The 23,977-nt window shown below is 33.8% G+C and overlaps 3 protein-coding genes across 6 annotated transcripts in view; all 3 read left to right on the top strand.

Moving 5' to 3' along the window:
* LOC127796179 (probable NAD(P)H dehydrogenase (quinone) FQR1-like 3) overlaps positions 1–9,162 on the top strand; it is a 31,237-nt gene extending 22,075 nt beyond the window's left edge. The window contains exon 2 of the mRNA XM_052328192.1: positions 8,997–9,162. Within this exon, the coding sequence (XP_052184152.1) occupies positions 8,997–9,000 (4 nt within the window). The 3' untranslated portion in view covers positions 9,001–9,162. The remainder of the gene's footprint in view (positions 1–8,996) is intronic.
* A 2,727-nt stretch (positions 9,163–11,889) lies between these two features.
* On the top strand, positions 11,890–18,429 carry LOC127798355 (protein DAMAGED DNA-BINDING 2). Its single transcript, XM_052331871.1, has 11 exons — positions 11,890–12,202; positions 12,313–12,403; positions 12,735–12,862; positions 13,392–13,514; positions 13,615–13,703; positions 13,832–13,952; positions 14,594–14,685; positions 15,253–15,382; positions 15,579–15,827; positions 15,925–16,121; positions 17,838–18,429. The coding sequence occupies exons 1-11, from the start codon at positions 11,951–11,953 to the stop codon at positions 18,058–18,060; spliced, it is 1,695 nt and encodes a 564-aa protein (XP_052187831.1). The 5' UTR covers positions 11,890–11,950; the 3' UTR covers positions 18,061–18,429.
* A 970-nt stretch (positions 18,430–19,399) lies between these two features.
* On the top strand, positions 19,400–23,182 carry LOC127798306 (inositol 3-kinase). 4 transcript variants are annotated; one of them, XM_052331777.1, is made up of 3 exons: positions 19,400–20,461; positions 21,028–21,099; positions 22,560–22,707. In XM_052331777.1, exons 1-2 carry the CDS (start codon positions 19,604–19,606, stop codon positions 21,094–21,096), a joined length of 927 nt encoding a protein of 308 aa, XP_052187737.1. In that variant the 5' UTR covers positions 19,400–19,603; the 3' UTR covers positions 21,097–21,099; positions 22,560–22,707. The 4 variants fall into 4 exon arrangements, with proteins under 4 accessions (XP_052187737.1, XP_052187738.1, XP_052187736.1 ...); XM_052331778.1 differs by having other exon boundaries at positions 22,563–22,686; XM_052331776.1 differs by lacking the exon at positions 21,028–21,099 and having other exon boundaries at positions 19,404–20,461; positions 22,563–23,182.
* Positions 23,183–23,977: the final 795 nt, after the last annotated feature.

Here is a 23,977-nt window from a genome sequence, read left to right on the forward strand (position 1 = left end):
ATTTAGACGCGGGCTTGTGTAAGTTGGGGTGGGCTTGAAAAAAGATTCATTTTTTTAGACCAAAAGCCCACTTTTTAAAAAATAAAAATAAAAAATTAGGGGGTTTCCAGCCCACCCTGCCCATGGGTTGGGTCCGCATATATTTGATTTGGAGCTCTTTGTACAATGAGTGAGTATTCATACATCTTGGTTATTCATGTTTAATTGGCTCAATGATTAGTACAATCTGGCACTGCGTTCTTGGATCTTCACATATATACAGCATATATAGATATTTATCATGTGTAAATTAAGGAAATTGCCTTGTTTAGAACGCTGGAATCATAGAAAAAATTTGATAATTTCTCAGTTGAGGTTATTGCGCGCTCTGTTGAGTTCATTACATACATCATCTGGTTATTCACTCCTATGCTGGCACAGATTAAATAAATTTAGTTTCTGTATAATCAGGTTTACCCAGTTAATCCAGAGTACTATGGATATATAACAAAACACACTGCCGGAAAAAAATTGGTTCTCTCTCATCTTTGCAAAAACTAAAAATTGAAAACTAACCCCTAAGGGGGGGGGGGTCTTCTAGGACAATGTGGGAGAGCATAGTAGCTGGCATTCTTGTTTTTTTTTTTTTTTAATTTATCATTATTTTATTGGTAATCCAAAGGAAAATGCTTAAGGTTCAGTAAATATACTTTATTTTCAAATAACTAGCATTTATTGCATCTTGTTGTAAGTTTTAAAACATTTTAATTGGTTCATAAAAAATGTTGCAAGATGTATTCATCATCAAGCAATAAAATAGTCTTTTAACCAAAAATAATGTCTGGTAAATCCTTCTTACTAGAAAATAATATGCATTTAGTACACTTTTAACAATCACATGACTTGGAATTGTTAATGAGCGCTATAAGATTTATTATTAGAATTGCCAATGAGCGCTAAAAAATTTATTGTAAGTGTCACAAAAATATAAACCTAAAAACTAGATAAATTCTTTGATCGTGATTTTTGTATGATGGATTGCGAGTATTTTGTCCATAAAGCACGTCAAAGACCACCTCTCGCCGTGTGCTTTGACGTGTGTTTTTGGCAAATATATGGCTCAAATCATGTTTGGCATGTTTGTCTTGTAAAGAAATCATTATTTTAAGGGTATATTCTTTTATTTTAAGGATATTTGATAATTGTATGTAGGAATTCGAATGATAATATTTTATATATTTATTTTTTAAAAGGTAATATCAACCATTTGCATCTCATTTTTAGTTCTAAAATAATTTTATTAGTAATAAAATATTAAAACACATTGTGCACTTATCATTAATTAACTAATAAAAATGTTTTTTAATTGAAAATAATATGCAATAAATGCACCTTGTCTAAACACAAAGTGAATTTATTTCACCTTAATTATTGCTCTAAAGCACGATAGTTAACATTGCCTTATTTTATTAGGCATTTATGTACAATTTTGATCTCTAAATTATTTTAGGATGATGTGGCAGAAGGATTTTCATGTCTTATTAGCGAGCCTATTTTATTTTAGACATTACGTACAAGCTCTCTATCAACTAACACATGAATTAGATTTCCCAACAAATGCCAGATAATTTATTGTTAGTGCCATAAATATATAAACTAAAAAACTAGTTCCAGTGCTTGATGGTGGTTTTTGTAAGATAGAATCACATTTATTTTGCACATAAAACATAGCAAATAGAACCCCTCTGTCATGCACTATAATGGGCAATTTTGGCGGATCATTCGCTTAGATCACATTCACCAGGATTGTCCTTCAAAAAGAATAATTATTTCACAAAGATATTTTGGTAAGTATATATATATATATATATAGGAACTAGATAAAAAAATATTTCATACATTTTTTTCTTAAAGGGATGTTTGGTACGAGAGAAATTTTTAAATTCTTGATATTCATGATTATTGGGAATGCTCTTGAAATTCTTTGATTCATAGGATTTATGTAATTCTATGTTTAATTAATTTTAAACATTCTCAGAAATGTTAAGTATTATTTTTTGAGAATCTTACATTCTTATACTTGGTTTAAATGTAACATTCTTGAAAATTTATATTCTTTTTCCCAAATTATTCTTATTTAATTTTTTTTAAAAATAATAAATCCCTTCTACTATATAAAATTTTGGGACTCACAATATCTTTAGAAAGTCAAAAAAATATCACTTTTTTACACCTTATGTATATGTGTGCATGTGTATATATATATATATAATATATATGTTTGTATGAATATCTACTTTAATATATATAATATTTTATAATAAATAATATAAATATATTATAATATATATTTTTATATTTAATATAAATATATTATATATATATATATAATATGTTTGTATGAAGTTATAAAAGGGTAAGGGGTGTTTTAATTTTTTTCTTTGTTAAAAACATTCTTAAATTTATGGGAAACTTGGATTCCCAACCCCCTATAAAAATCTTTTTGTGAAAAAGTTACTTAAAAATTATTTTCAAAAATCCTATTTTTCAAGATTCTTTTTATAAAAAAAATTATACCAAATATGGGAATACAGATTTTCAACCTAATATTTTTAAAAATCTTAAAATTTCTTCTTTACCAAACCTCCTCCAGAGGTAATGCCAACCATTGCTCCAAGGCATCGGTAAGATGTAGTAAATGCACTTATTTTTTAGTACATTTATTAAATTTTATTTTTAGTTTAAAAATAATTTTATTGATTAATAAAATATTAAAAGTTATAAAATATTTATCGGTAACCAATATAACTATTTTTGAGTTGAAAACAGTGGATATCATTACTTTTCTTAAATAATTTGTATTTTTTATATTTTTCCCCATTGGTTGAAAAATAGTAAGAGAAATCTGAAAGCAAAATGGTGAAAAATTAACTAGGTTTTGCAAATATCTCTTTTTTCAAGTAAATACTAAAATTACGTGGGTACCTCGTGCACATTTTTATGAAACTATAGTGGTATCATGGGTATCTCATGCACATTTTATAAAATTATAGGGGTGTTAATTGCAACATGTAATATTATATTTATCTTGTGTTATATTGACACGTGTTCAATAATTAAAATATCAAAAATTTCTTGTATTAAGAAAATGTGTATTTATTGTATCTTATTTTGAATTTTAAAATAATTTTATTAATAATAAAATATTAAAAAAGACATCATACATTTATCATCAACTAATAAAAATCTTTTTAAATTAAAAATAATATGTAATAAATGTACATTATCTAAATACAAAGTGCATTTATTTCACTTTAATAATTGTTTTAAAGTACAATAGGACAATCGTTAACAATTACCTTATTTTATTATGTATTTATGGACAAAATTAATGTTGATTTTTAAATTATTCTATGATGATGTGGCACGAGATTTTAATCTTCAATTAATATTGATTTTTAAATGTTTAAAACATAATGTATTTATCAACAATCAATATAAGTGTTTTTGAGTGAAAGACAATGGTTAACATTACCCCTTTTTACACATTTTGTATGTACCATATTTTTCACATCAGTGAAAAAAAAGTAAAAGAAATCTAGAAAAAAATGGTGAAAAATAATTAAGTTTTGCAAATGTCTCTTCATCCATAAATACTAAAATCACAGGGTACCTAGGCACATTTTATTATAAAATTACAAGAGTACCGTGTGGCACATTTTTTAACACCATAAGGGTGTCAATTGCAACATGTAACATTATCTTAATTTTTTATTCTATTGGAACATATCCAATGCTTAAAATATCAAAAATAAAAAAATACGAAGATAAATTTGTAATGACCCGTTTCGGGTACCGACGAAATGTATGGACTCAAAATAATTACTTTATTTTGATAATAATTGTAAGCACTCCTGCTCGAATATTCGAACCATCTGAACTATCCGAACGGAAGCGCCTACGAAAGGAAAAAGAATGAAACCTAAGACAAAAACCACCCTGGCATGCATACACAAGAATGAAAACAGCGAAAGCGAAGCTATATACATGCATGTACTACTAGAACACCGCTAGCACAGCGGTCACAAGATAAATAAATGAATACAGACTCTAATGCCAATATAGATGAGACTCGAGGAATGACCTGGCACAATAAAAATAATAAAGTAAATCTTACTCAACCATCAGAGTTGACAGGTAATGATGGGACTGCCTGTACACCATACCAACACTGTCGCTAGAATCTGACTCCATTGCCCTTGACCCACGCTGCCACTACCTAAAATGATGGAAAACAAAATGAGTCGAGAAACTCAGCAAGCATAAAAAAAGAAAGGCTGAAGGCTAAACATATCCAATAAACTTTCCCTAGAACACTAGCCCCCAAACACACACAAGCCATGAGATGCACAACACAATATAAAAGCGTAAACAAAGCACATATCGGTCCTTGGGACCCACACAAGACACACGGCACCCAAGTCCTATACCAACCTGTCGCTGCCCTGAAAGGCAACATACATCTCCAACAAACCTATGTGCGTTGTCCCGTGTCGGTGCTCCTGTTAGCCCAGTGATCGCATCGATCCTCCCGACACCCGAGCCTCTAAATAACCGAGCCATAGGCTCCCTCGAAACGGTTCTCCCGTCCGAGAACTGTGAATTGTCGGTAACCATGCAATGCACAAAAATGCAATGGCGTAGTGAGCATCAACATGATACACTGGCGCCGATACATCCAGGCATCAAGCCATGCTCCGCCCACATAGTAAACCACATGCGATGCATATGCTCGTGCCGGATGCAACCTAACCACGCTAGAATGCTTGTGTCCAAGCATACTCAATAAATGAATACCCCAACATGCATCCCGTACCCATGTGCATATCAAACCATGAATGGTAATACAACATATCAAATCATGCAATAAATCACATACTGACAGAGCTAATCAGTAGTGCCCGACATCGGTCAAAGGTCAGTGACTAGGAGTGTCCGCCCGATGGTCCACATCAGGGCCGTACAATAATCTACTCCAATGTCACTGGACAGCTGACCACTGCCCCACTGCTCGATAGCCCTGGCCAAACCATAAATAAATACGAGAAATCCATAAATAAATCTGTACATCTAGAAACCTAGTCCTCAAATTGGGTTTGGCATCATTCCGAAAGAAATGGGGGCGATACAAACCCCCGTAGGCACACAATACATAAAATTTTAGAAGTCTCAGATTTAATTTAAATTAAAACAAATTAATAATAACATGATACATAATTCTAGGTGCCGAATTAGAGTAAGGGAAGGGATAAAATATGAAAAACCACGGAGTCTCTCATGGGAATTAAAGAACATGCTGAGAGGGTTAGGAGCTTGCCTTTACACAACTGTTTCTTGCTTTTCTTGCACTCCCGCTGCGAAGTAAAACGTTTCCTAACAATTAATAAAATCATCGCTTTAATTAAATAAATCTACCGTGTAATATAAATAATTTACCTGTATAAAATTCTTAAACATAAACCGTTTCTAATAATTTTTACCCATGTAGGCACATCGCAAATAAAACCCCAACGAGTCTCATATTTAATTTAAATTAAATCACGCTAATAAAATCCTTGTTTCGTATAATTAATACGCGAAATTGAAGCTAATTAAGGGAATGCGAGAGATTCACAAAATGGAAAGAGATCGCAAGGGTAGAGACAGCTTGCCTCGTTTAAGCTGATTACAACGTTTTTTATACTTGAACGTCACCAAATTAATACACGCTGCAAATTCGTATAAACTCCAAAAATTAATAAAATCGGACTCAAAATTAAATTCCAACCGTACAAAATGTTTAATACATAATTCTCTACTTACCTAACTAATTAAATCTTCAATTAAACCTGATTTAATCCTCAATTTCTCCCAAAAATTCCCTCTTCGTGCACCTTCTTCTTCCCTGCAATTTTCTTCTCTGCTTCCTGCTTCAGAAATGGCCGAATTTGGCCTTAAAATGAAGCAAAAACAAAGACTGCACGAGCAAAGAAATGGGCGGCTGAGAGTGCGTCACGTGGCGCGACCAACAGCCGCACACATTCCCTGCCCGAAACGACGCCATTTCGGGCGCCAAAATTCTTCACGCGCGCGCCTGCTTCCGCCCAGCCTCGAACCCGCGATCGCTTGCTCCCTCCCTCGCGCGCCTACCTCCTGATCTAGCCGCTTCTTCAACATTAATATGCCTCCCATTAAATTTAAAGCCATCATCTGCAACTTCCAGAATTTTACATTTTAACCCCATAACTTCCGAAAATAATCACATACATCCAAACTTCTATTTCCACTTATTCCACTAACACCCCCAAATTTTTCAGAAATTCCACTAAATTAATTTATTTTTCTATTTCCATAAATACTCCCAAATAAATAATTATTTTCTCAAAATAATAAATAAATATTTTCTTAAATCTCCAAATACCCAAATAAATTAATATTTCCTTTATCTAACAAATATTCAATAATCACCACAAATACGATAATTAATAATGATTAACCATTCCCAAATAATATAATTAATTACCTTTAATTTCTTTTTTTTTTTCTCAAAATCATATAAATAAATACTTTCACTTAAATTCTTAAATATTCAATAATACCCTCAAACACCGGTTTGAATAATTATTATTTATTTTCAAATTTTAGGATATTACAATAATCTTAGATAATTAACTATGATATTACAGGTAGTTGTTAAAGGTAGTGGAAATACTGAAAAATCAAAGAGATTACTTGAGTGGTAACGGGACTCGCAAGTATTCGAGGTATGTGTGTGAATAATTTATGAAAAAATTATTATGGATTAAATTATATTTGATTTGAATTTTTTATCATATAATCTTAGAAATGAGAATTTAATAAATGTGGGGAAGATGTTTGTCATTTTGGATAAAAAAAAATAGGGGTAATCAAGGAAATATGGAGTATATATATATGTATATATGTGAGAGAAGAGAAAATCAAGAAGAGACAAAGGGGGAAGCCAACGAGAAAAGAAGAAATAGAGCTAGGGCTTTGATTTTCCAACTTCTTCTTCATCAATCTTGATTCTTGGTGTATCAAAGGTAAGATGCAAGACGTGAATGGCTTTATTTTCATCATTTTTGCTTATTTCCTCTTGTTTTGAGGTGTGGAAAAGTGTGGTGGCTTTTGTATAGAATTCTCCAAGTAAGACCGTGGGAAAATGAATTATTAAGGCAAATTTCCTTCTTCTTTTCTTCATTTAACTCATGGGACTTGAGGTATGGTGGTTTTGATCATGAAAATCTCATATCTTTCTCAAATGATGGTTGTGTAAAAATCTATGTCAATAGTTTTGTAAATTTCTCATCTCCTCAAATTAATCCCACTAATTTCATTTGAGTTTTGAAATAGAGGTTGTTGCACCCTATGAGATGAGAAGAAATGATGTGATTTGAGTTTGATGGAGTATTGGAAGATTTGGGATGGTTTTGAGGTGTTCCTGATCATTTTTGTGTATTTCTGAGTTCATTAGTCGATTATTTTGGCCAATAGTCGACTAATAAGTGGGTTACCTGACCCCCGAAAAATTAGGTCTCGACTTAGTCGACTAATGCTTTCAATAGTTAACTAATCCTCTCATTAGTTGACTATGCATAAGTCAACTTTGCACTGCGCACCTTATATTATTTTGGCCATAACTTTTTGTATAGATATTCGATTGACGAACCATTTGAAGTGTTGTAAACTAGACTCGATAAAATTCGATTTGATATATGATTTGGGTTATTTGGGCAAGAATTGGACTGGTTAGAGCCCTATGAATTAGTAGCTAGAAATCTACATCTTTGGTTCCAATCCAACAATGTTTTGGTGCTTGGGGCATAACTACTGGTATTATCCAAATTGAAATATGTTTTTGTCTCATAAATTAGGCTTATTAAGCTTTGTTTTGGAATATATTTTGGATCATTTGATTATATTTTGAGTTCATAGCAACCCACCCAATCTTGGCTTGGAATATGGAGTTTTTTTGTTTTGAGCGATCTGCTTTGCCCCAATTTTCGAAAGATAAATAATTTATTTTGGGGTATGATTAGAGTATGATGAGATCCATTAATGGGCTAGATGGTAATGCCTTTAGATGTAATTCTTTATGAGAATAGAAGAGGTTTCATGAGCATTGCTGATGCATTTTGTATTCGCTAGCCAAGTAGGGCTTATTCTCTCTACATTTCCTTGTGGAATGATGTTGAACCTTATTGAGGTAGGTTCCAAATAGTTGTTATCTGAGGTGGTGTCGTATTTCAATTTATTTTTTATTACATATTGCATGGTGATGCATTGGGACATTGGGCTATGAGTTTGAATACATTTGGAATCATGTTTTGTATTCAGTGAATGCGTGAGCATTGGCATGACACGATTAGCTTGTGAGTACCGACCTGTGTATTGTAAATGAGCATAGGCACATGGAGCATGCATATGTGTGAATTCTTATGTGGGCGTAACATGGCCTGATACTTGGCTTATGGGGGCCTTAACATTACGTTTATGCTGCATAAGCCATTGCATTTATTTACTTGTTGTATTGCATGATGAGGATGTGGGACTCCGAGGAATGATCTAGTGTATACCTCGGAGGTCTTTGGATATGGAAGTTGTTTTGGTCCAGTGGGGAATGATTTGGTGTATACTCCACGAGTGCATTTTGAGACTTCGGGAAATGATTTAGTGTATACCTCGGAAGTCTATGGTAGTCTATATATTGGGCTACAACAGGTTGTATGCGGGACTTGAGCGTCATTGTGTGTCTTATGTGGGCCCCAAGGACCAAATGTGTGCATTTATGCATTGTCAATTATGACTTGGCATTACGATACATGGCATGGCTTGATATGCGATACATATCCATGTGTGGGGATGGTTATGGGTGAGTTAGTTATTAGTCATGTTAACATTTTCTTTCTATATATTTACCGAGTTTTATGACTCACTCTTGCTTTTTATCATTCCAGGTAAACGTGGAAAGGCAATCGATGGTGGGTTCAACTAAGTTCAGCTTTCCCTATGATAGATGTCGTGCACAGAGACACTCTAATTGGAAAATTCTTGGGCGTTTTGTCTTGTTTTGACTTCAAGAAGAATGTTGCCTTACTATGTTAGGCATGTATATTATATGACTTCTGCTTCTGTTGTATATATTAATGAAAAACTCTTTTGAGATGTTTTATTTAAGTTTGAATCTGTAACCATTTTTATGAGGATTTTCTCTCAAAACTCTTATGTTAAGGGACTTTCGAAAAAGAGTCCTCGCAAAATTTATCATTTGGCACCCTAACATAATGTAAGACTAATAAAGGGTAGTTTTTATTATTACCAAAAGGACTTTTTTATAATTTCACTGGACTCCAGATTTGTTGTTTTTATTTTACCCTATTTTATGTCTATGCAAAACATTTTTCATCAGTTGGTGTTCAAACAAATACTTTTATTATAATAAAGTCAATCAATAGAAAATGTTTAAGTCTAGCAATGAGATTTAATGGATATAAATTTAAATAAATAAAAAGGAATTTATTAACTACACGTTTAATTGTAGATTTAAAACAATTTCTTAAATTTTATTGATATAAGTAAATTCATTTAATGTATTTCCTTTCATTTTTTGTTGTTACTGATAAGTTTTAGTTTAAACAAATTCAATAAAATTTATAACTTTATTAATGCAAATAAATTTATTTAATTGTTTTCATCAGATAGAATTTAATGACTGTCTTTTTTAAAAAAAATTCCTATCATTAATTAATCTTAATATTAAAAAATAATTAAAGTATTCTTTCTTTCTTTCTTTTTATCTCTTTAGAATAATTTAGTAATTATTATTTTTGTTTTTTATAACCCCTAGTGGTGAACCCGTGTGATACACAGAAGAGTTTAATTTAAAAATAAAAAATAAACTTGTTATTTGAAATAATTTTAACAGAATTGAAAATTATAATTTTTTTAATCTTTAATCATTTATCAAAATTTAAGTTTAATTAAATATTCGCTATTCAAAGAACACTTTTAATTCAATGTACTGTCATTCAATGTGTTAAAGAATAATTAATACATTAAGTAGGTTATTAGACAAAATACTTATAAATTTTTTATTTATTATATTATATTTATTTACAAATAAATATTATAAAATTTATAATATATCCACTCAAACACGTTTGTTATTTTCTATTTATTATATTATAATTATAAATATAAATTAAAATTTTTAAATATGAGTAAAAATAAGTTTTTTCAATAATAACAAAATTTTAAAAATATAAATTTAAATTTCTTCTATAGTCTTAAAAATGTGATACCTTAAATATTAATTAGTATTGAAAAATCCTAACATTTGACAACCTTAAATATTTTTTTATGAATTTGTTAAGATATCACATTTTCAAGGCTATAATATAATTATTAAAGTAATTAATAATTAATTAATCACCATATTTAATTTAATACAAGTTTTTTGAGGGAAAAAATTCACTATTGATTGACACTTGACAAAATATTTTGTTTGACTATCATATTTTAATATTATATAAATATATATAGAATAAATATATAAATATAATATTTCAAATAAATGAATAATTTTCTATAACTTAATTAATAGTTTAAGTTGTCTATTAATATTTTTCATAAAACCCATGCAAATTTTAGAGGCAAAAAATAGCTTAACAAATTTTTGGAGGAAATAAAAATTTGTAAACTATTCTACTTTAATATAATATATTATTATATTATACAAAGATAAGATTTTATTTAATGGATAATTTTTCGTGACTTAGTTAATATTTTAAGTATCTATTCATATTTCTCATAAATAGTATTTATTTTTTATTGATTGACAGATTAATTAAATATTTAATATTCATATAATAATGTATTCGAAAATCTATGATTAGTATTGAAAAACTCATGTATTTAAAATTCATTATTAATTTTACAATAATTAGTATATATTATTTCAAAACAATTGAAAGATTTAAATTATTAATGTAAATTATAAAATATAAATTATTAATACAATAAGTACTAAATGCAAATCATTAATGCAAGTTTTGGGGGAAAATTTTATTACTACTTATTATTTCAAAACAATTGAAAGATTTAAATTATTAATGTAAATTAAAAAATATAAATTGTTAATACAATAAGTATTAATTACAAATCATTAATGCAAGTTTTGAGGAAAAAATTTATTACTACTTATTATTTCAAAACAATTGAAAGATTTAAATTATCAATGTAAATTACAAAATACAAATTATTAATGCAATAAGTATTAACAACAAATCATTAATGCAAGTTTTGAGGGGAATCTCTTTTTTTAAGACTATCATACTTTTATATATATAGGGATAAAGACGCCCTCACAGGCGTAACACGAATGACAGTCAGGTAGCAGATTGCAAATAAGGATGCAGGTTCGAGTTATGGCAGCCATAATATGAGAGTTTCATCCTCATGTGGGGGTGACTTCTTGTGGGTACTATATACTATACCTCCTATCTGGTGTGCCGTCATGTACCATGATTAACTCCTCTCATGTGCGCGAGATAACGTGTGGAGGGCCCTTAAGGTGAGAGTTTTCACCTTTGCGGACAAGGGATAAAGATGTTTAGGAGACAAGTAAACGACGTCGCTTCCAGTGAACCGTACTGAACAGGACTCCCAGGTGCACGACTGTTGGGCAAAGAGACACGTCGTCTCCCGCCATTCCGAAGCTGTGCAATGTTCGAAACAGCCCCCGCCAGTTCATTAAAACGCACGACCATAAGCGACCAGTTCGAAGGACAGTCAAGTAATTTCGCTACTGCCTCGGTGCCCTCGTGTGAAAAAGTCGGTTGCCCTCCGCCCCTCGCAAACAAATCACTTCTTCGTCTTTGCTCTGTTCATTCCTCTTTGTGATTCTTCCGAGATGCCCCCCCAAACCAGAAGGATGTTATTCCCAAATGTCGTGATCGAGAGAGACGACGAATCGGAAGAAAGTTCTTCGGAGGAAGAAGCACCGAGCGACGACCATAGCGACGGCGTGGAAGATGAAGATGAAGAAGGAGAAGAAATCGAAGAGGTTCAGAATGGAAGAAACAGCGTCGAAGAGGCCTCTGTGTCTGCGGCGAAGAAGAAAGGGAAAGCTCCGATCACTATCAGCCTTAAGAAAGTCTGCAAAGTCGGTTTTGTTGTTTTTTCTTCAGAATTCTTACATTTTCTTACGATAGTTGTTTTTTCTGTTCCTTCTGTAGAAGAAGATTATGGAAGGGTATTGGCGTTTTTTGTTAGGTGTGCAAGCGAACGGGTCATCAAGCGGGATTCCAGGGGGCCACTTACATTGATTGCCCTATGAAACCATGCTTTCTCTGCAAAATGCCTGGTAGGGTTTTGAATTTGTTTGACTCATCATTATTACTTTGCTTTAGTTTTCCTTGAATTTATTTTCTCTGAAAGTATTGAGTCCGTTTGCTTGTTGGTTTGATTTTTTTTTCATTCGGAAAGTATAAAAAGTCAAGGAATACATCTGAACTTTAGGAATTGAATTTATTCCCTGTTAGTTCTGTTTTGATTATTTCTATTCATGTTTCTCATAAAAATGAAATTTTTATTGAAATTTTAGTGTTTTTTTTTTCGTTCTAAACCCCATCGTTAATTTTGTATGCTATTTACTCTGACCAAACTATTTGTTTCCTATGCGTTGGGGATCGAAGGCCACACTACAATGACTTGCCCACATCGAGTTGCTAGTGAGCATGGGGTTGTCCCAGCACCTCGGAAAAACTCGGGTAGCGCGTTGGACTATGTATTTGAACGCCAGCTGAGGCCCAAAGTCCCCACAGTAAGCCTACCTCAATATTCTGGTCTTTATATTATAATTTCGCTTATTTGTATTTTCAGCCACATTTGATATTCCATATTTTAATTGATTGGGCTACTTTATTTTCCTCACCATCATTCTCTTTAGCTTCATTGTCTAGGGAAACTTCACGCTGATTAATCATTATTTTGTCAGTATTGAGCCTTTACAAAATTTCCTTGATGAAAACTGTTTTGTAGGAATGAAAAGAAGTTTATGAATGAATTATTGTTTTACAGTGCTTATAACTGTGACAGGGTAGTATGGAAAGTTGATAATGCCTGGAATATTTATATCTGTAGATATTAGTTTCAGAAGCTCTATGTTTTACCTGATATCTGTAGCTGTACGCTTGTTTGTATACTTATTTTTTTAATAGCCTATCTATTTTCTTTTTGACTTAAGGGGTACCTCATCCAATTAATGATTTGATTTATAATTTTTGTTCCCTCGACTTATTTATTTTCTTAACCACAATATCCTTTTCCTTATCGTTGGTCTTTGTGCTCAGATCAAGCCAGATTTTTTGATTCCAGATCAGGTGAACTGTGCAGTGATCAGATACCATAGTAGAAGAGTTACGTGCTTGGAGTTTCATCCAACTAATAATAACATTCTGTTATCTGGAGATAAGGTTAGTGACCCCTGCATTAGTAGTAACATTTACTTGAATTTAGATATAATATTAATGTTATTTTTGATGAGCTGAGTTGTGTCCCTTTCTTTTGTAAAAGAAAGGACAACTTGGGGTTTGGGACTATGGTAAAGTACATGAGAAGACAGTATATGGGAGCGTACATGATTGCTTACTTAACAACATGAAGTGAGTCATTCTTTATTTGGCTCCATTTTCTTTATCTGTGTTCTGGTTTGATATTGATCCGTGAATGTACTCTTGCCCGTATTCACATCTTCAACATGTTTAAGTTGATTGCAATTAAATATTTGCAGGTTCAACCCCATGAAAGATGGAACAGTATATGCTGCGTCCTCTGATGGAACCATCAGTTGCACTGATTTGGAGACTGGAATTTCATTGTCGTTGATGGACCTTAACCCTAATGGATGGCAGGTATGTCATCCAAAATCCAGTTGTTCTTTTTGATTCAGTCTTCTAGTTCTCCTGATAAAGTTTTGGATGAAATGATGAAGTTTTAATCTCTGAAAATATAAACTTTTTTTTAATTTTTATTTTTATTTAGATTTTTTTATCAACTACATTTAATCCATTTATTCAAGTGTCTTTACATTGTTGAGAATTCTTAGAGCTATTATGTATTACCCTGGAACTTAGTCTGATCTTTTAACTTGGATCAGTTCTCAAACTTAATGAGTTAATAAGATGTTATTATTCAAGTTTCTGATTTATAAATTCATGCTCTTTTCCTGGCCTCTTATAGTTTTAGCTAACTCCTTAATTATTGATTCTCTATTTAGTCTTTTATATGATCATTGAACTTGATAACCTTCTCTATTTTACATATTGTGTTTTAAATAGATTCTCTTAATGCAATTTGTCCTCTTGTTGAACTGTCCAGATTGCATATTTGCATTCATTAATCATTTAAATATTATTTAATTTCATTTAACTGAGAATTGAATTTGCATAAGCTTGATTTTAGTTTGCTTGTTCAGCATGTTGTCCACTTATGAATTATGCTTTGTTCCTTGAAATTAATATCCTAGTCTGACTTATTGATTGTTTACCTGTAGGGCCCGAGCTCTTGGAGAATGCTTTATGGGTTGGATGTCAACGCTGAGAGAGGTGTTGTGCTTGTTGCAGATAACTTCGGGTTTCTATATATGTAGGTATTCTTTGTAAGCAATGGTTAATGGTTATGTCAGCAATTGATTGGATTGAGCACCAGTGCTTGAACATTATAATTTTCTTTTTTTATATTTCTCACAAAAACTAGAGATTTTCCACAACTAAACAACCCCTTAGTATCTGTTTACTCTTTGGTAGGCTGTTTTCCATGGTAAACTTACTAGTCTAATTGCAGAGAAATATTAAGATCATATTCTCATTGTTGTTGGACTTTTAGAAGCTGCTGATAGCTGCACAGTTAGACCTTGTAAGTGATAACTATATAGAGTTCAAGCTGGATGTGCCTGACACTATGTTTTTTTCGCTAGTTAATATTGAATTTATCTGGAATTATTGTACCTTTCCAAAGATTTGTGGTTATATGATGTAGTTATTGTTTGTCACATATCTGTGTGTTTTCTTCTCTGTGGTTTATGAAGTTCCTGAGTTTGTTATTAGTGCAGGTGCATGTGCGAAGGAAGCTCAACACATTTTTGTAACTGTTTTGTTGAATAATAAAGTACATAATAACTCAGCGTTAGCTCATGTTATTTGATTTATGTAGGGTGGATATTCGCTCCAGCAACAAAGTAGGGAAGGCTATTTTGATCCATAAGAAAGGAAGCAAAGTTGTGGGACTACATTGCAATCCAGTTGAGCCAGATCTTTTTTTGAGTTGTGGGAATGATCATTTTGTAAGCTTCTTTGACTAGCAATTTGCTATTTTTCTTTACCATTCTAATAGTTGAATAGGTTTTACAAATTGAAAAAGAAATATTTTGGAAATTTTAGTTTCAATATTTTTAGTAGCTTGTGAGCCCATATGTTTGTTCTTTAGGTTTGATGTTGTGACATTCTTTGAAATGACTTTTTTTTTTTTTTTAATTTCAGGCTCGTTTGTGGGACATGCGTTGGTTAGAAGGTGGATCTTCTCTTTACAGTCTTCCCCACAGACGTGTAGTTAACTCTGCATATTTTTCTCCACATAGTGGAAGCAAGATACTTACTACATCACAGGACAACCGTCTTCGAATATGGGATAATATCTTTGGCAATTTGGACTCCCCAAGTCGAGAAATTGTTCATAGCCATGATTTCAATAGACATTTGACTCCTTTTCGGGCTGAATGGGATCCAAAGGTGATGCTATGCTAGTTGTATCTGAAAATGCATTACCCTAGTTTAATATTTAAAGAGGGGAAAAGATACAAATATCTTTTGGTTTTTCTGTATGTAGGATCCTACAGAGTCCCTTGTGGTCATTGGGCGATACATAAGTGAAAATTATAATGGAGCCGCTTTGCATCCCATTGATTTTATAGATGTTAGCACTGGGCAACTTGTTGCTGAGGTTACTGACCCCAACATTACTACTATCAGTCCTGTCAACAAGTTACATCCACGGGATGATGTATTGGCTTCTGGTAGTTCAAGGTTTGAATCCCAAGTGGTCATTAATATATTTTTCCAGAGTGATTATAGATATACTGCTATTTGTATCCTGTGTGTACTTCAGATCCTACTTCTGTCACATTGTTTGAGTATAGTTAGGAAGTTGAAGGGTCCCCTAGGGACCTGCAAGTCTCCACATAATCCAATTCTCTAAGAATACTAGCTATCCCCTTGTATATATCTCATGTACAATATAAAACATCTGGTCTGTAAGCCAACCCTGCTAATCCATCTGGATGACAAATGCAATTGAAACCAATAGTGTCTATAAATCTGAGTCTGATATCACTGCATCTATGTGTAATTTTCTATATTTGTATAACTGTATCATCAATACAATGATGGACTTTTCTATACTGTATCTAGGAGTAGACATCTAATACAAAATATGAAACAAAAATAAAAGACTGACCTTGACTGCTTTACTGTTTGCTAATGCGCCTTTTCTGAAAAATATAATTGCTCAAAATTCTATAGGAGAAGAATATTTAAATAAAATGTGTGAATAGGACACTGAGCATAGATTAGTCATACTAAGATGGATGAGAGGCAAGTAAATGCATATGACAAAAAGGGGGTGATGCAATGTGGTTTTAAAAATAAATATAACTGAAACATAGGGTTTTCACATATAATAATACACATTCTAGCAAAAAATAATAATAATACACAAAAGAAATCAATATGAAACAGGTGGGAGTGGATCTAGAAGCACATATAATTATCTAGGTGTCAGTGTTAGTGTCTTTCAACTGACTTAGAACCTGGGTGTTAGTATCTTCCAACCCACTTGTACTGTATTAGGGTGTTAGTGTCTTTCAACTGACTCAGTATCTAGGTATCAGCATCTTTCAACTTATACTGTATCAAGTTACGTGTGTTGGCCAACACATGCAATTAGCAGCTCCCCTGCTAAATAGGGTGGGCGAGGTGCACCATGGTAACATATATATTGTTGGCTACAATGTTATTATTCTCTCATGGAATATGTAGGTAAGCTTGAATCATGCTCATAACAGGAATAAAATATTTTGAAGTGCAATAAAACCTGTGTCATTATTTTCAATTCGTATGGTCTTATAACATGTTTCAATTCTATGTATGTCTTTGCAAGTGAACAACTATGTCCATATCTAGGGTTATGCATCAGCATGTACGAAGCTATAGTCATCAAATCTCATTTGCGTCTTCTCTTCCTATCAACTAAGATACCATAAGGGTATGGAAAAGGGTTTATTCAAATAGATTTTGAGTACTGCATAAATATACACAAAATGTGAACCCAGTGCACGATGCTCCTGCATTGTAGGCCTCTAGGAAAGGTCAGTTGTACGCAACTTTACCCTTGATTAATAAAGATGCTATTTCCTAAGTTGAACCCATAGCAGTTAAATTGAGATTCAAATCATGAATTGATTTATTCATTTTGCTAATTGAGAAATTGGAATCGAATTGAATCAGAAGATTCAGTGTGTGTGTGTGTGTGTAATTCAAGCATAAATATCATATTCCTCAACAAAAAATTAATAAATATTCATATAAAATATCTAATATCCTAAAAATATATCTAATATATCTTTTAAGAACTAAATAAATAAATAAAGTATTTCAAATTGCTTCTTATTTTACATTCAATAAATTACTACTTCTAGCTGTCCATGTGCTTTTGGTTTCTATGGTTTAACACTACTCTTTCAGATCTCTTTTCATATGGAGGCCCAAGGAGAGGACAGAAGCTGAGCAACCGAAGGATGAAAAGAAGATTGTTGTTTGTGGAAAGGCTGGTAAGAAACTGAACAAGAGGCTTGCCGGTGAAAGTGATGATTCTGATAATGAATTTTCCACAATCAAGGGCAAGAACTCCAGATCTGGAAAAGCTGGACCGAAAACATTTCGTCGCGGTATTAAGATCAAGGATTAAACTTATGAATGCGATTACCGGAAGATAAACAGTAGCAGGACAGCTAGCTAGACTCGCAAAATTTTTGAGGCAGCAACCGCAAGTCCCCAGCTACCGAACTGAACTTTTTTTGTTACTGTTGTCTACGGATTAGGCCCACGTTTGGTGGCTTATGATTAGGCAATACGTAGTTTTTGTAACAATGGACATCCTCTTTTTGGTGCTTTTGTGAAGATGTACGAAAGACTCGACTATGCTTCACAACCATCCTGGCCTGAACTAATTCCAGCCTCTAGATTTAGATTTGATAATAGGATTATTATAAAATGTAGTAGGTTGCATCCAGATTTGTACATATACTTTTAACTATGAAATTATGGGTTTTTTTTTTTTTTTGTTTCCTTATTTATCCTTCTCCCCCACCCCATCTTGTAGCATGTATTTATTGGGTTGCTCTTGTAGCAATGGGGTTAAATTTCATTAAATGCAATATGTCCAAAAAATATCCTAAATAGACGTAAAAATAATGATTTAATATGACAATTAAGGGAGGCAACTGAAGACCCCAAAAAAAGAATACTGTGTGATTCTTCTTCGAAGCAATATTGGTGAAGGCATTTTAGAAGTTGAAAATGAGCAGAATGTGTATCTTTTTTGTTTGAATAGAAAAAGAAGAATATATTCCTGAGCTGGAGTTGGATTTGGACTTGGACGGGAAGAGAAAAGTAGAAGAGGAAAAGAAATAAAAGCTTTGCTTGTTTTATTTAGGTGGTGGGGTTCCGATCCGAGTACGGAATACCGCGTGGTCACCGTTAAAAATGGAGGGGAACCAATCGCACCACGCAATTCAAAGCAACCGTCAATTCAGCTTCCCGGGCCCCCCTCGAAGTTGGCAGCTTTTTTAGCCCCCCCCACCTTCCTTCTCTTTTTTTTTTTTTTTTTGGCACGAGTGTTAAAAATCTGTGACTGCAAACTAGTAGTACCTTCATAAATATCTCTATTATTATGAAATTCGCATTTTATGTATTTTGTTGACATTGTTGTGAAGGAAGAGAGTTTTATTATAAAACATGATAATTAGAGTTGATATTGTCTTCTTGTTAAAAGTAATAATAATAATAATAAACTTAAATTTGAATAAGCAATGAAGAGTTTAGTTGTCCATTGCGTGTGTTACTGTGTGAGGTAAGGCTAACGTTGTTTTTGACAAAACAAGTAGGATGACTTAAGACGGCGTCTTTTTAATTGTTATCGAAAAAATAATATATCAAATAATAATCTTAAAAAAGAAGCAAAATAACAGTGAAAGCAACCAAACAAAGCTTCCACGTTGTCGCGCGCCACGGCTCCCTCTCTTCTTGACACGAATTCATACTTCTTCTTACATAAGGAGACGAGATTTGGATTGTCCTCTTCGTCATTCCCATTTCAAACATCATCATCTCTCTCTCTCTCTCTCATGGTGGCGTCTTTTTCCGAATCCAGCGCGCACCTTCCTCGCCTCTGAATACAGATATATATCGAACGCCAAAACCCCCTCAATTCCCACCAAAACTCACCGCCAATGGTGAGTCAAAACCAACACCCTCTGCCGCCGCAGCAATCTCGCCGTGGCCTAATCGCCGGCAACTACTGTCACGACGTCCTCATCAAGGATGGCACCGTAGTCGCCGAGACCCTCGGAGGCGCCGCCTCCTTTGTCTCCGCCATCCTCGACGCCCTCTCCATCCCCTCCACGTACGTCGCCAAGGTCGGCCCCGACTTCGCCTACTCCGTCGACCACAGCCCGATCGTCTCCCCCTTATCGGAGACCACTCTCTTCCACGCGCATTTCTCGTCCCAGCCGAGGCGCCAGGACCGGGTCCTGAAGCGGGTCCGAGCTTGCAACCCGATATTGCCCTCGGATCTGCCTGGGTCGCGATTCGATTTCGGCATGGCGGTGGGCGTTGCCGGCGAAATTCTTCCGGAAACCCTAGAGAGAATGCTCGATTCGTGCGACCTGGTGTTCGTCGACATTCAGGCGCTCATTCGGGTTTTCGATTCGGACGACGGGACCGTGAGGCTTGTGGGATTGAAGGATAGCGGCTTCTTCCATTTGTTGCCTCGGATAGGGTTTCTCAAGGCGTCGGCAGAGGAAGCCCCGTTCATTGACTTGGATGAGGCCAGGAAGTGGTGCTGCGTGGTTGTGACCAGCGGGAAAGATGGTTGTACTGTGTATTGGAAAGACGGCGAAGCTCAGATAGCGCCTTTTCCGGCTGTCCAGGTCGATCCGACCGGTGCCGGCGACAGTTTTCTCGGCGGCTTTGCGGTGGGGCTTATTCAGGGATTGGCTGTCCCGGACGCTGCTTTGTTGGGGAACTTCTTTGGGTCTCTGACTGTAGGCCGTATTGGGCTTCCGAACTTCGACTCTAAGTTGATGCAGGTTTGTTGTGCAAATGCAATTTCTTTGTTAAATTAGTTTTGTTGTTTTATGCCAATTTAGAATTAAATGGAAGCTGTTTATCTTCAGGTTTATGGTTGATTTGTTCTGCTTTAAGTATTGCTGAGAATCAGAAAATGCAAGACACTGAATTCTATTAACCAGCTTGGAGATTTTTGTGAGAATGTTTGATTTGTTCGCCTTTAAATACGGGTGAAATTCACGCAATGGAAGGAACCTAAGTTCTTCAGCCTACTTGGAGATTTTTGCGAGTGCATGAGAGAGGTGTTATAGCTCTATTGCATGTAGGTTCAGCATTGTTGGATAGGGTGTTCGGAAAAAATAAAATGTTATCTCGTTGAAAATTCAGTTGGTGCATAGTGGGGCTGTCTATACCATAATCTATCACGGAAAATTTTCAAGCTTTGAATAAGGATATGGTTCTGCACCTGACTTAGTTTAAAAAGACATTTTCTGAACAATTTCATCCCACTCATTCTTGTAGTGCCAATTTCATCCCACTTTCTGGAACTTGTTGCCAATTTGATTGATTTTCCACTTACAATCAGGCATCAGCCGATAAACTTGTGTCTGTGTTTTGCCCACTAAGAAGATCCTTGATGGCCCAGCTGGATTGATAGGTGAAACTTCTTCTCATGGAATTTTTTTGTTCATTTGTGTTTGTCCGTTACAATTAAAATTTTGTTTTATCTATTTTTTCTTTATTCATAATTATTTTGGAGGTTGAGATTCAATGCTTTGGAAAAGAAAAAGATAAGTAGTAACATGCCAAGGAAAGAACTGCAAAACTTGGGAAGAATTATGTTGACCAAGCATTTCTTCAGATACTTTTGATGCTAAATGAATGTTCTTTTGCATTATGACGGGCATGATTGACTTGGCTGTGATAGCACTCTAGCATGTACAATGAGTTCCTGACTATTCTGGACTGTGGCAGAGCTGCAGTTTTTGGTTATCAATGGCTTCAGTCAACAAGCAATTGCAAATTATGCTGTTCTAGCATTAACTTCACTGCAATTTTATCAATTTACTGAAATAAAAAGGCAAACAGAAATGTAGGGCCAATCATAGTTGAGGTGCATTTGAGGTGCACCATTGTGCACCTCATCACCACTGAGGTGCAGTGCCATGCTTGAGGCGCTGCCTAGGTGCGCACCTTATGCAAGGCGCAAGGCCCATGAGGCAGACCTATTTCTTGTCCATTTGTCATCTTATAACTTATTTATTGTTGATTTAATTGCATTTTTTGAGGCAAGCCTAACAATGTAAGTCGAAGGTCTGCAGATCTCCCACTCGCTGGGATCCTCTGCCAGTGTTGTTTACTCACTAGATAACCACTTGTCTGCATTTTGCTTCATTTTTGTTTCTTTCTTCTAATTTCTTTTGCAATATAAAAGAAACTAATTCTATACTGTAATTTTTTTAAGTGTGTGTTCTACTCTAATTTTTTTTTTCTTTTTTCTAATTTCTGTTGCAATTTAGAAGAAACTAACTTCTAAGAAACAAATGTTTTCATTATGTGATCTACTGATTTTTTTCTCTCTTCTGATCTCTCTTGCAATTTAAAAGAAACTAATTTTTTTTTGCATTGTGTTGTACTATAATTTGTTCTTTCCCCTAATCTCTTTTGTAGTTAGAAGAAATTAATTGTTTTTCTACAATAATATTAGTTGTTATTATGGGGTTGGTTAGTTGTCATTTATGATTTTATGAGTTTGCATCTTCCTCCTTATCGGTACATATTGAAGAATTGTGTATAACCATTTAGAATAAATGTGCGCCTCATGTGCCTAAGGCTTGCGCCTTGTGCCTGAGCCCCCAAGCACTAATTTGCGCTTTGGTATGCCTTGCGCCTTCAACAACTATGGGGCCAATAAAAAGGGGGCAAAAAGGAAGAGGTGTCCCCTGGGGGAGGGCTTTTAATAGATTCGCTGATTATGTGACCATTCCTCTGATTGTATTATAATTTGTCTGTATTTTTTTCCATATTGCTATATTTAAACTGTCTGGTACAGTTCGGAACTGTATAATACGTTCATAGTTTTTTCTCATTGCCTTTATTTTTTTTATTTTTTTCTAGAAGGTCAAGGATGAAATCTATAGGAGGAAGATGCAATGCAGCACCTACCCTGAGAGATGGGATGAAGGATTGAAGTTCATGAAGCAATTAGGTCACGATCAGTTCCATGCATCACTTGGAGCAGCCAAATTAACCTGCAGGATCCAGGAACATGGACATGAGTTGTCCAGTTCTCCCCTAGCAGTTGAGCAGGATATGTACCATCAGCTCACCGGTCAGCAGAAATCGTTACTTGATTCTGTCTATGAAGAACCGATTAAGTCAGTTTGTGGTAAACCTTGAGACATGGGGAACCCTCCCACTTTCCCATCCCTAACGACTCTCCTTCCACGTATGTTTATATTCAATGAATAAGTATTTCCAAGCACGAAGGCTTCTGTTAATCCCAAGAGTCTGAAACCTTTACTGAGGCATATGAAAGCAGCGCGTGTTTTATATATGCCGCATAATTTTCTAACTAATGCTATCTCTGCTCTTGCAATCACCAGGTTGTGTGTTTTTGTTAGCAGTCTGAATGAATTAGGACCAAATAGACAAATGGCTTACTACCCAATTGTCATTGCCTGTATGAATTGTGATAGAAAAATATAATAACATTTTTCTTTATAGTGCTCTTACCCGCACCCTCTGCCCTTCATTTCCTGATTCAAGATTGTTAGCCAATTATAATAAAAATAATTATATTAAATAATAATTATATTTTTAGAACTGAAATTATTGCTCAGAAATATAATTATTGAAATACTGTATTTAAAGCTTGAAAATTTAATTACTGTAATATTGTATTTAAATTAGCAGAATTGAAATATTAAAATAATATATTATTGCGTAAGGAAATTAAAAGCATTACAATATATATAAAGAGATGATAAAATTGAGACTTGTGTAGTACACATTTTTCTTAAAATAGATTTGATGCCTCACACCGAAAGTGCCAGAGGTTTATTGGCATCTATTTTCTAAGATACAACAATTTATAGACTGAGAAATTAACACAAACTTCAAAGTCTTATAACGAATTTAAACACGAATTGAACATAATTAAAATAATTAAAAAACTTGATAATTTTGTAGAATAATTCTTCTGAAAAATTCTTTTGAGAATTTTCTCCTTTGGTAAATTTTTTCCTGAGATTTCTATTTCTTTGAAAAATTCTTCTGACTCCATCTGAGAATTCTCTTCTTTGGAAATTCTCTATGAGAATTCCTTTTAGAATTTTCTGGAAATTCTATTTTTCTTCAAAGGAAGAGCCCTCTATTTAGAGAGACGTAGGAATGAAAGAAGAAAGAAATAAGAAATAAGAAGGGAAAAGGAAAAAGAAAAATAAGGAGGAAGGTGGCTAAGTGTCGTGGGAGGAAAAATATTATATAAAGATATATATATATATATATATATTAAAGATTGTAATAGTAATTTG

This window comes from Diospyros lotus, chromosome 3 (genome assembly GCF_014633365.1).
Source record: "Diospyros lotus cultivar Yz01 chromosome 3, ASM1463336v1, whole genome shotgun sequence".
Lineage (NCBI taxonomy): Eukaryota > Viridiplantae > Streptophyta > Magnoliopsida > Ericales > Ebenaceae > Diospyros > Diospyros lotus.

Coding starts and splice junctions, on each gene's coding strand:
- LOC127798355 (XM_052331871.1), top strand. CDS start 11,951: ATGCCCCCCCAAACCAGAAGGATGTTATTCCCAAATGTCGTGATCGAG. Junction 13,515..13,614: donor TTCTGTTATCTGGAGATAAG/GTTAGTGACCCC, acceptor CTTTTGTAAAAG/AAAGGACAACTTGGGGTTTG. Junction 13,953..14,593: donor TTAACCCTAATGGATGGCAG/GTATGTCATCCA, acceptor GTTTACCTGTAG/GGCCCGAGCTCTTGGAGAAT.
- LOC127798306 (XM_052331775.1), top strand. CDS start 19,604: ATGGTGAGTCAAAACCAACACCCTCTGCCGCCGCAGCAATCTCGCCGT. Junction 20,462..22,559: donor TCGACTCTAAGTTGATGCAG/GTTTGTTGTGCA, acceptor ATTTTTTTCTAG/AAGGTCAAGGATGAAATCTA.